At 38.1% G+C, this 11,933-nt stretch overlaps 1 protein-coding gene across 1 annotated transcript in view; it reads right to left on the bottom strand.

The window, feature by feature from the left end:
* Nucleotides 1–527: 527 nt before the first annotated feature.
* Nucleotides 528–11,933, bottom strand: part of ruvbl2 (RuvB-like AAA ATPase 2) — a gene marked incomplete at its 5' end in the record, with an annotated part of 39,437 nt that continues 28,031 nt past the window's right edge. The window contains one exon of the mRNA XM_030129917.1: nucleotides 528–852. Within this exon, the coding sequence (XP_029985777.1) occupies nucleotides 827–852 (26 nt within the window). The remainder of the gene's footprint in view (nucleotides 853–11,933) is intronic.

Here is an 11,933-nt window from a genome sequence, read left to right as displayed (position 1 = left end):
GGTGAGAGTCTGTGACCAGGAAATAAAATTAACTAAATAACATCAAAACAGAAAAAAAAGTCATGAAAACTTTCAGTGCATTTATTTTTTTTTCACCTTCATGAACGTTATTACGACACATGGCTGTAAAATAAACGCCAGTATGTTTGAGGGACGGGGTTTATTGTACCTGGAACCACCTGTGAGGGGCGGGGTTTATTGTACCTGGAACCACCTGTGAGGGGCGGGGTTTATTGTACCTGGAACCACCTGTGAGGGGCGGGGCTTATTGTACCTGGAACCACCTGTGAGGGGCGGGGCTTATTGTACCTGGAACCACCTGTGAGGGGCGGGGCTTATTGTACCTGGAACCACCTGTGAGGGGCGGGGCTTATTGTACCTGGAACCACCTGTTCAAGTATTTAATTCAAGTTGTTCCATTATTGAACTCTAAAGTTGGGACTGAAACTCAGATGTAAACCACTCCTGTTCTGAATGCTGTTCATTTTCCAGTGAAGTCGTTTGTGTTGAAATAAAGAGCAGAACAGTCCAAGTAGAAAAACCGGTTTAATTATTTTCACCAAAATAAACAGAAGGAAACTGGACAAAAAACAAACTGAGGGAATGAATGGATGTTCTGCAAAAAGGCCACGACGCTGCACAGGATTTAAATTCAGGCATTTATGCAACAAAAGTGAAGAATAGAATTAAACGTGAAGAAAACAAAGGGGTCAAATGGCAGAAAAATGAATGGATTTCATTCTAATTCATATTGAAGAGAAACTCCGTTCTGATTGGACGACAGGAGGATGACCACCAATCAGAATGTTTGACAGAACAGTGGACGTTAGGACGTGTCCATGGAAGTGGACTCTGAAACACAAACACAATAAAAAGAATTATTTTAACACAGACATTAAACACAGAAAATCTGAGGTAAACAGATTTGAACACTCATGATCCCTCTGGTACCCCGTCCACCAAGACCCTGACTAAACACCAGGTGTGCCGTTTACGCACGCTTGTGGAATAATGTCAATAAAATGTTCATACAGTTTGTTTTTAATTCTTTTACACTTTTTTCTATTTCATCAACTTGAGCCGTAAATAAAAATACCAGATACTCAATAACTGTCACATTTTTAACCCTTTAAATGCCGCGTTTGGAATGGAAACAAACCATTTTTTGGATGAAAAAACACAAAAAAATTTTCAATCTACTCCATAAAAAGTGGATCACATATTTAGTTTTTTCATCCTGGCATATGTCACTGATTAACTCCAACATCAGTTAATCTGCATTTTTATTATTTTTGGTGCTAGGTCAAATGTTCTAAAATACTAGCATCTGTCACCAAGTGTGTGTAAAACACACACCTATAAACCAAAGAGGATCTACGGAAGCGTACTGCATTCACAAAAAAAAAAAAATTTCGGCTCTGTTTTTCTGAATTAATGAGATAATTATCTCATAATTACGAGAAAAAATACGTTTAAAAAAAAATTGGCGCTGTTTTTCTGAGTTTACGAGATACTGTTTTCCGAAAAAAAAAACAAAAAAAAAAACTCTGTTTTTCTGAGTTTATGAGATACTGTTTTCCGAAAAAAAAAAAAAAAAAAAATGTTTTTCTGAGTTTATGAGATACTGTTTTCTGAAAAAACAGTATCTCCTCCCTCAACAGTCAGACTCCCATCATATCCGCAGCTCCTTTTTCATTAGGAGCATATACAGGGTTCTTTCCTGCAGCTGTGCAGCACTGGATCATTGAATTTCAGCTAACAGGCCAGGAGCCACCACCAGCGGTAAGCTAACAGGCCAGGAGCCACCACCAGCGGTAAGCTAACAGGCCAGGAGCCACCACCACCAGCGGTAAGCTAACAGGCCAGGAGCCACCACCAGCGGTAAGCTAACAGGCCAGGAGCCACCACCAGCGGTAAGCTAACAGGCCAGGAGCCACCACCAGCGGTAAGCTAACAGGCCAGGAGCCACCACCAGCGGTAAGCTAACAGGCCAGGAGCCACCACCAGCGGTAAGCTAACAGGCCAGGAGCCACCACCAGCGGTAAGCTAACAGGCCAGGAGCCACCACCACCAGCGGTAAGCTAACAGGCCAGGAGCCACCACCACCAGCGGTAAGCTAACAGGCCAGGAGCCACCACCACCAGCGGTAAGCTAACAGGCCAGGAGCCACCACCAGCGGTAAGCTAACAGGCCAGGAGCCACCACCAGCGGTAAGCTAACAGGCCAGGAGCCACCACCACCAGCGGTAAGCTAACAGGCCAGGAGCCACCACCAGCGGTAAGCTAACAGGCCAGGAGCCACCACCAGCGGTAAGCTAACAGGCCAGGAGCCACCACCAGCGGTAAGCTAACAGGCCAGGAGCCACCACCACCAGCGGTAAGCTAACAGGCCAGGAGCCACCACCAGCGGTAAGCTAACAGGCCAGGAGCCACCACCAGCGGTAAGCTAACAGGCCAGGAGCCACCACCACTAGTAGCCAGCTACCAGGCTAGGCCAGGAGCCAAGCTAACACAGGAGACATGGCAACTAAAAAGCTTGCTGAAGACATGGAAGAAGTTAAGAAGTCTTTGAACTTTATGTCTGAGGAACTAAGCAAGGTGGCAAAACAACAGACGGGACCACTGGATTTAATTGAGGAAATGCGGAAACTGAAGGAGGTGATCAGGGAAAAAGACAAGAAAATAGACGAACTGGAAAGAAGAGTAGAAGATCTGGAGCAGTGCATAAGGATGGATGAGCTAATGATAACAGGACTAAAGACTAATCATCGCACTTCTGCAAGCATCACAGCAGGTGACAAGAACGGTGAGGATGCATCAAACACTGAATCACACTGTCTGGAGGAACAAGTTATTAAGTTTTTAAACAGCAAAGACATTCCTTTACACCGTAAAGATATAGCTGTCTGTCACACCTTACCCCAAAAACAGAGTAAGAGGCCAAACATTATTATTCGTTTGGTGAGTAGAAAACAGATGATTGAAGTGCTCAAGCATGCAAAAAAACTTAAGGGCACAGGGGTGTACATAAACGAAAATTTAACAAAGAGAAATGCTGCAATTGCAAGACAAGCAAGAATCTTGAAAAAGGAAAAAAAAAATCCAAGACACGTGGGTAAGAAACTGTAAGGTAATGATAAGACTGAATGGTACTCCTGAACGGGCCAAAGTTATTGTTATTAGAGACATAACTGAGCTTGATCAGTATAAATGAAGATGAAGAACAAAGTACAGAGGTGGACCAGTGGAGATATGTCCTATCAGATTCTGTTGTGATGGAGCTATGAGGTCAGTTAGTGTTGGGGACTGAAATATGAGACTGTGTGAATACACTGAATTTAAGTCTTTTGACTTTCAAGATCACAAACCCTGTTTTAGAGAATGACACTGATCCAGAGACCCACTTCTACCAGAGCATTAAAACAACATGTGAATATTATTCAGAAGACAAGTATAAGTCTAAAATTAAGGGTTTTTCGGTGATTCACTTTAATAGCAGGAGTCTATATAGAAATTTTGATCAAATTAAAGATTATTGCAAAAATTCCAGCATAAATTTAGTGTAATAGCAATTTCAGAGACTTGGCTGAGTGATGAGAAAGAGTTACAAGATGAATTAGAAGGATATGAAATGTTTTGGCAAAACGGAGCCAATAAAAGAGGAGGGGGCGTGGCCCTATTTGTGTTAAATGATTTGAAATGTAAGATAAATGGTGATTTGACAACTGCTATAGACAATCTGATGGAATGTGTAACGGTTGAAATTAAGATGGAAAAACACAAAAACATATTTCTTAGTTGTATTTACAGGACACCAGGGTCATGCATAAAGAAATTCAATAAGGAGATTACTAATTTATATGAAAAAAAATTGTGATAAGGTGATTCTGGTTTGTGGTGACTTTAACATTGATTTACTGAAATGGAATGAACATGCAAAAACAGCAGAATTTGTAAACACTATGTTTAGTTTGAGTTTTCATCCTGTAATTACAAAACCAAGTAGAATCACATTGGAAAGCGCAACATTGATCGATAATATTTTTACAAATATTATTGATGGTGAAATAAGGAGTGGTCTATTTCTGACTGACATAAGTGATCATTTACCAGTTTTTGTAGAACTGGAAATGAACAACAAATTATCTTTAACCAACTATAAGCAAAAACCTTGTCTGGTTAGAACAAAGTCACCAGAAGCAATTATGGCCTTAAACAAGGAACTAATAAATTATGACTGGCATGACGTTTATGTAGATGATGTTAATGAATCATATAATGCTTTCTTAGACAGATTCCTGACATTGTACAACAGACATTGTCCTGTGAAAGAATATAGACAAGATTTTAAAAAGAATAAGAAACCATGGTTAACTAAGGGATTGGAAAGGGCTTGGAAGAAGAAAAACAGGCTGTATAGGGAATTCCTGAAGCACAGAACGAAAGAAAAAGAATAAATATAAAAGATACAAAAACAGATTGACAGCAATTATAAGAACACATAAAAAAGCCTATTATGATAAGTTGTTGGAAATACACAAAAATGATATTAAAGGTACTTGGAGAGTGTTAAATGATATGATTAAAAAAAGTAATAAAAAGGATTTTTCTACATATGTTGTTAAAACTGGTGACACTGTGGTGGAAAATATAGAGGACATCATGAACATATTTAATGACTTTTTTGTTAATGTCGGTCCTAATTTGGCAAAAGATATTACCAAGTGGGAAAAGGATGATAAAACCTTTGATTTTGCTACTGAAAACAATAATTCAATGTTTCTTGGTGGAGTTTGTGAAAGTGTTGGAAGTGGTCAGGAAGTTTAAAAATAAAAAATCTACTGATAGAAATTCCATTGATATGACACTCATAAAACAAGTGATAAACAGGATCCTTCAACCATTCACTCATGTATGCAACAAATCATTTCAAACAGGCACTTTTCCAGAAAAGATGAAAATAGCTAAAGTGATTCCGGTTTATAAAAATGGTGATAAGCACATGGTGTCAAATTATAGACCGGTGTCACTGTTACCACAGTTTTCTAAAATTCTTGAGAAACTGTTTGTAAAGAGGTTAGATGACTACATAGATAAATATAGGATATTAAATGATCACCAGTACAGATTTAGGAAAAACCGATCAACATCTTTAGCAGTAATGGAATTTGCAGAAACTATAGCAACAGCGGTGGATCAGAAACAACATACTGTTGGTGTTTTTATTGATTTAAGGAAAGCATTTGACACAATTGATCACTCAATATTACTCCGGAAATGTGAAATGTATGGTATAAGAGGTGTGGCACAAAACTGGTTAAAAAGTTATTTACAAAATAGGTCTCAGTACGTATCAATTGGAAATACAAATTCACAACTTAGAAAAGTAACATGTGGGGTCCCACAAGGTTCAGTTCTGGGACCCAAGTTATTTATACTTTATTTAAATGATATTTTATGGCATCTAGTGAGTTAAAATTTACAATATTTGCAGATGATACTAATTTGCTTTATTCAGGAGCAAATATGAAACAAATATTAGAAACTGTGGAAAAGGAATTGAGCAAATTAAAAAAATGGTTTGATGTAAATAAGCTGTCACTTAATGAAGATAAAACAAAATTTATGGTTTTTGGTGGTGCTAGGGGAAGTGATGATATAAAACTGAAAATTAATGAAATTGAAATTGAAAGGGTGTATGAAACAAAATTTTTGGGAGTGATTATTGACCATGAACTCTGTTGGAAACCACAAATAGAATATATCAAACGTAAAATGTCCAAGGCTGTTGCGATTCTTTATAAAACTCCGGACTTGTTAAACAAAAAATGTTTGCATGTTGTACTGTTCACTTGTAATGCCATATATGTCAGACTGTGTGGAAATATGGGGCAATGTGTATAAAACTAATTTAGACCCTGATAATTAAACTCCAAAAAAAAGCTATTAGAGTCATAAACAAAGCTGGTTATCTCCAATCAAGTAATCCACTTTTTGTAGAATCTGGTTTACTAAAATTTCTTGACATTGTGTATTTAAAAACAATGGAATTTATGTTTCGTGTTAAAAGTAAAAACCTTCCTTTTTGTATTCAGAAAATTTTTAAGTTAAGAGAAGGACATTATAATTTAAGAGGGATGTTTGTGTTTGAAAAATGCAAAGTAAGAACAAACGTTAAATATGACAGTGTTTCAGTTATTGGTGTCAAACTATGGAACGAACTGAAGGATGAAGTGAAACTGTGTAGCTCACTGTTGAGTCTCAAAAAGAATTTAATTTGTCAAATTATGAAGGGCTATGAGAGTAATATGATTACAAAATAACTTATTACACTGAATGTAGTATAATTTGTGTTTAAGTATTTATCTGCTGCAACTTCAGGTGTGGACTAAGGATGTGAATAGGAGAAGCAGAAATACGCCTCTGGCTTCAGCTTCTTCCTTTTTCAGTTACAAAATGTGTTAATTTTATGTTTGTTTTTTAATATGTACGTGTTTTGTTTTGTTGTTGTTTTTTTTTTATATTTATGTGTTTTGTATTTTGTATTTAACTGAAATAAACATTCATTCGTTCATTGAAAAAAAAAAAAGCTGTTTTTCTGAGTTTATGAGATACTGTTTTCTGAAAAAAAAAAAAAAGCTCTGTTTTTCTGAGTTTATGAGATACTGTTTTCTGAAAAAAAAAAAAAAAGCTCTGTTTTTCTGAGTTTATGAGATACTGTTTTCTGAAAAAAAAAAAAAAAAAAAGCTCTGTTTTTCTGAGTTTATGAGATACTGTTTTCTGAAAAAAAAAAAAAAAGCTCTGTTTTTCTGAGTTTATGAGATACTGTTTTCCAAAAAAAAAAAAAAAGCTCTGTTTTTCTGAGTTTATGAGATACTGTTTTCTGGAAAAAAAAAAAAGCTCTGTTTTTCTGAGTTTATGAGATGCTGTTTTCCAAAAAAAAAAAAAAAAAAAGCTCTGTTTTTCTGAGTTTATGAGATACTGTTTTCTGAAAAAAAAAAAAAAAAGCTGTTTTTCTGGGTTTATGAGATACTGTTTTCCAAAAAAAAAAAAAAAGCTCTGTTTTTCTGAGTTTATGAGATACTGTTTTCAAAAAAAAAAAAAAAGCTCTGTTTTTCTGAGTTTATGAGATACTGTTTTCCAAAAAAAAAAAAAAAAAAGCTCTGTTTTTCTGAGTTTATGAGATACTGTTTTCCAAAAAAAAAAAAAAAAAGCTGTTTTTCTGAGTTTATGAGATACTGTTTTCTGAAAAAAAAAAAAAGCTCTGTTTTTCTGAGTTTATGAGATACTGTTTTCTGAAAAAAAAAAAAAGCTCTGTTTTTCTGAGTTTATGAGATACTGTTTTCTGAAAAAAAAAAAAAGCTCTGTTTTTCTGAGTTTATGAGATACTGTTTTCCGAAAAAAAAAAAAAAAAAAAAAAGCTCTGTTTTTCTGAGTTTATGAGATACTGTTTTCTGAAAAAAAAAAAAAGCTCTGTTTTTCTGAGTTTATGAGATACTGTTTTCTGAAAAAAAAAAAAAAAAAAAAAGCTCTGTTTTTCTGAGTTTATGAGATACTGTTTTCTGAAAAAAAAAAAAAGCTCTGTTTTTCTGAGTTTATGAGATACTGTTTTCTGAAAAAAAAAAAAAAGCTCTGTTTTTCTGAGTTTATGAGATACTGTTTTCTGAAAAAAAAAAAAAAAAAAAAAAAGCTCTGTTTTTCTGAGTTTATGAGATACTGTTTTCTGAAAAAAAAAAAAAGCTCTGTTTTTCTGAGTTTATGAGATAGTTTTCTGAAAAAAAAAAAAAAAAAAGCTCTGTTTTTCTGAGTTTATGAGATACTGTTTTCTGAAAAAAAAAAAAAAAAAAAAAAGCTCTGTTTTTCTGAGTTTATGAGATACTGTTTTCTGAAAAAAAAAAAAAGCTCTGTTTTTCTGAGTTTATGAGATACTGTTTTCTGAAAAAAAAAAAAAAAAAAAAAGCTCTGTTTTTCTGAGTTTATGAGATACTGTTTTCTGAAAAAAAAAAAAAGCTCTGTTTTTCTGAGTTTATGAGATACTGTTTTCCAAAAAAAAAAAAAAGCTCTGTTTTTCTGAGTTTATGAGATACTGTTTTCTGAAAAAAAAAAAAAAGCTCTGTTTTTCTGAGTTTATGAGATACTGTTTTCTGAAAAAAAAAAAAGCTCTGTTTTTTCTGAGTTTATGAGATACTGTTTTCTGAAAAAAAAAAAAGCTCTGTTTTTCTGAGTTTATGAGATAGTTTTCTGAAAAAAAAAAAAAAAAAAGCTCTGTTTTTCTGAGTTTATGAGATACTGTTTTCTGAAAAAAAAAAAAAAAAAAAAAGCTCTGTTTTTCTGAGTTATGAGATACTGTTTTCCAAAAAAAAAAAAGCTCTGTTTTTCTGAGTTTATGAGATACTGTTTTCTGAAAAAAAAAAAAAAAGCTCTGTTTTTCTGAGTTTATGAGATACTGTTTTCTGAAAAAAAAAAAAAAGCTCTGTTTTTCTGAGTTTATGAGATACTGTTTTCTGAAAAAAAAAAAAAGCTCTGTTTTTCTGAGTTTATGAGATACTGTTTTCAAAAAAAAAAAAAAGCTCTGTTTTTCTGAGTTTATGAGATACTGTTTTCTGAAAAAAAAAAAAAAGCTCTGTTTTTCTGAGTTTATGAGATACTGTTTTCTGAAAAAAAAAAAGCTCTGTTTTTCTGAGTTTATGAGATACTGTTTTCTGAAAAAAAAAAAAAAAAAAAAAGCTCTGTTTTTCTGAGTTTATGAGATACTGTTTTCTGAAAAAAAAAAAAAGCTCTGTTTTTCTGAGTTTATGAGATACTGTTTTCCAAAAAAAAAAAAAAGCTCTGTTTTTCTGAGTTTATGAGATACTGTTTTCTGAAAAAAAAAAAAAAGCTCTGTTTTTCTGAGTTTATGAGATACTGTTTTCTGAAAAAAAAAAAAGCTCTGTTTTTCTGAGTTTATGAGATACTGTTTTCTGAAAAAAAAAAAAAGCTCTGTTTTTCTGAGTTTATGAGATAGTTTTCTGAAAAAAAAAAAAAAAAAAGCTCTGTTTTTCTGAGTTTATGAGATACTGTTTTCTGAAAAAAAAAAAAAAAAAAAAAAAGCTCTGTTTTTCTGAGTTTATGAGATACTGTTTTCCAAAAAAAAAAAAAGCTCTGTTTTTCTGAGTTTATGAGATACTGTTTTCTGAAAAAAAAAAAAAAAGCTCTGTTTTTCTGAGTTTATGAGATACTGTTTTCAAAAAAAAAAAAAAGCTCTGTTTTTCTGAGTTTATGAGATACTGTTTTCTGAAAAAAAAAAAAAAAGCTCTGTTTTTCTGAGTTTATGAGATACTGTTTTCTGAAAAAAAAAAAAAGCTCTGTTTTTCTGAGTTTATGAGATACTGTTTTCAAAAAAAAAAAAAAGCTGTTTTTCTGAGTTTATGAGATACTGTTTTCTGAAAAAACTCAAATGTGTCTGTTTCTCTGTCAGTGGGACAGTGGTCCCTGATCCAACAGGAGCTCCTTCTATCTGTGCTGCTGAAAGCCTCTCGGGGGAGCGTGAAGTTGTTTCCGTTCTCGTAACCGGTTCCGATTACGGATCATGGAACTAGTTTCGTTCACAGAAATCAGAACCGAGCCCCGCTTCGTGCACGGATCAAGCCCTTCAAGCACACCGGCGCTCGGAGCCTGTAGCCCTGCTTCCTGACAGGGCACGACCGCGGTGATGGCAGCTGGCATTAATGAAGTCAAATAAAATGACATTCACCAGCATTAAAGAAAATATACACAGCAGAAGAGTGCACATGTGGAGTCATTTATTTGTCGGACCTGGTGGAACGCATTAGTCAGAACTAGATCCATGGAGGAGCGGCTTGGTGAACCGGTTCACCCCCCCTACCCCCGGACAGCTTTACATCAGGTCCAGGTGGACAGCTATGGGGGTGGGGGGATGTTGGTGCTACCCCTGGTGTCTGGGGGAGGCGTGGTCTCATGGACACCAGTGGGACTATCAGGCTCCTCCCTCTGCTGTTCACCACTGGGTCCTGGTGCTTGGTACCCGGGACGGCCATGATCCTGCCCCGCTTTGGCACACACCGAAGAGGCACACCTGGACACACCCACTGAAGACACACCTACTGAGGACACACCCTCTGAGGACACACCCACTGAAGACACACCCTCTGAGGACACACCCTCTGAAGACACACCTACTGAGGACACACCCACTGAAGACACACCTACTGAGGACACACCCTCTGAGGACACACCCACTGAAGACACACCCTCTGAGGACACACCCTCTGAAGACACACCTACTGAGGACACACCCACTGAAGACACACCTACTGAGGACACACCTTCTGAGGACACACCCTCTGAGGACACACCCTCTGAAGACACACCCACTGAAGACACACCTACTGAGGACACACCCACTGAAGACACACCTACTGAGGACACACCCACTGAAGACACACCTACTGAGGACACACCCTCTGAGGACACACCCACTGAAGACACACCCTCTGAAGACACACCTACTGAGGACACACCCACTGAAGACACACCTACTGAGGACACACCTTCTGAGAACACACCCTCTGAGGACACACCCACTGAAGACACACCTTCTGAGAACACACCCTCTGAGGACACACCCTCTGAAGACACACCCACTGAAGACACACCTACTGAGGACACACCCACTGAAGACACACCTACTGAGGACACACCCACTGAAGACACACCTACTGAGGACACACCCTCTGAGGACACACCCACTGAAGACACACCCTCTGAAGACACACCTACTGAGGACACACCCACTGAAGACACACCTACTGAGGACACACCTTCTGAGAACACACCCTCTGAGGACACACCCACTGAAGACACACCTTCTGAGAACACACCCTCTGAGGACACACCCTCTGAAGACACACCCACTGAAGACACACCTACTGAGGACACACCCACTGAAGACACACCTACTGAGGACACACCCTCTGAGCGAATCAGAGGAGAGGCCCAAATACGCAGTCATATGCGGGTCACTATGGGTCCGGTTCCAGTCGGAGTGTTTTCCCTGGAGGTTGGTCTGGTCCACGGTCATCTGGACTGTGTCCTCAGTGAGACAGAAATTGAAAACCTCCTGATCCGGGCCACGGTACAAGTTGGATCGGGTTCAGAGCACCGACGGTCACCCCGGTGTCCATGAGAAAACAGCGGAGAGGTGCCCGCTCCTGGACACCCCTCCCCCACATGAACGACCCCCCCCCCCCATGCTGAAATCTGGTTCCAACATGTCAGATAGGGGATGCAAAGTCCAAAATGCCCATGTGTTCTAAACTGGTCCTCTTCAGACCCCACTGGCCCTCTTCAGACCCACCTGGTCCTCTTCAGACTCCCCGGTCCTCTTCAGACCCCACTGGCCCTCTTCAGACTCCCCTGGTCCTCTTCAGACCCCACTGGCCCTCTTCAGACTCCCCTGGTCCTCTTCAGAGCCCCCTGGTCCTCTTCAGACCCCACTGGCCCTCTTCAGACCTCCCTGGTCCTCTTCAGAGCCCCCTGGTCCTCTTCAGACTCCCCTGGTCCTCTTCAGACCCCCCTGGTCCTCTTCAGACCCCCCTGGTCCTCTTCAGACTCCCCTGGTCCTCTTCAGACCCCCCTGGTCCTATTCAGAGCCCCCTGGTCCTCTTCAGACCCCCCTGGTCCTATTCAGACCCACATGTGTGCAGTGTGTGGTTCATAATAATAAACTAAAACAGGGGTTTGGATCTTTTATAAAATCTGCTCATGAATGCAGTGACTGAACCACAGTTCACTCTGAAGGCTTCAGGTGCTTTTTATACATGAGACCAAAAAGTCTTATAACGTACACACCATGCATGTGCACACACACACACACACACACACACGAACTCACACCCCCCACACACACATAAAAACAGCACCTCAGAGCCTGAG

Source organism: Sphaeramia orbicularis, unplaced genomic scaffold, assembly GCF_902148855.1.
Source record: "Sphaeramia orbicularis unplaced genomic scaffold, fSphaOr1.1, whole genome shotgun sequence".
Lineage (NCBI taxonomy): Eukaryota > Metazoa > Chordata > Actinopteri > Kurtiformes > Apogonidae > Sphaeramia > Sphaeramia orbicularis.
This window is presented reverse-complemented; position numbering and strand designations above follow the sequence as displayed.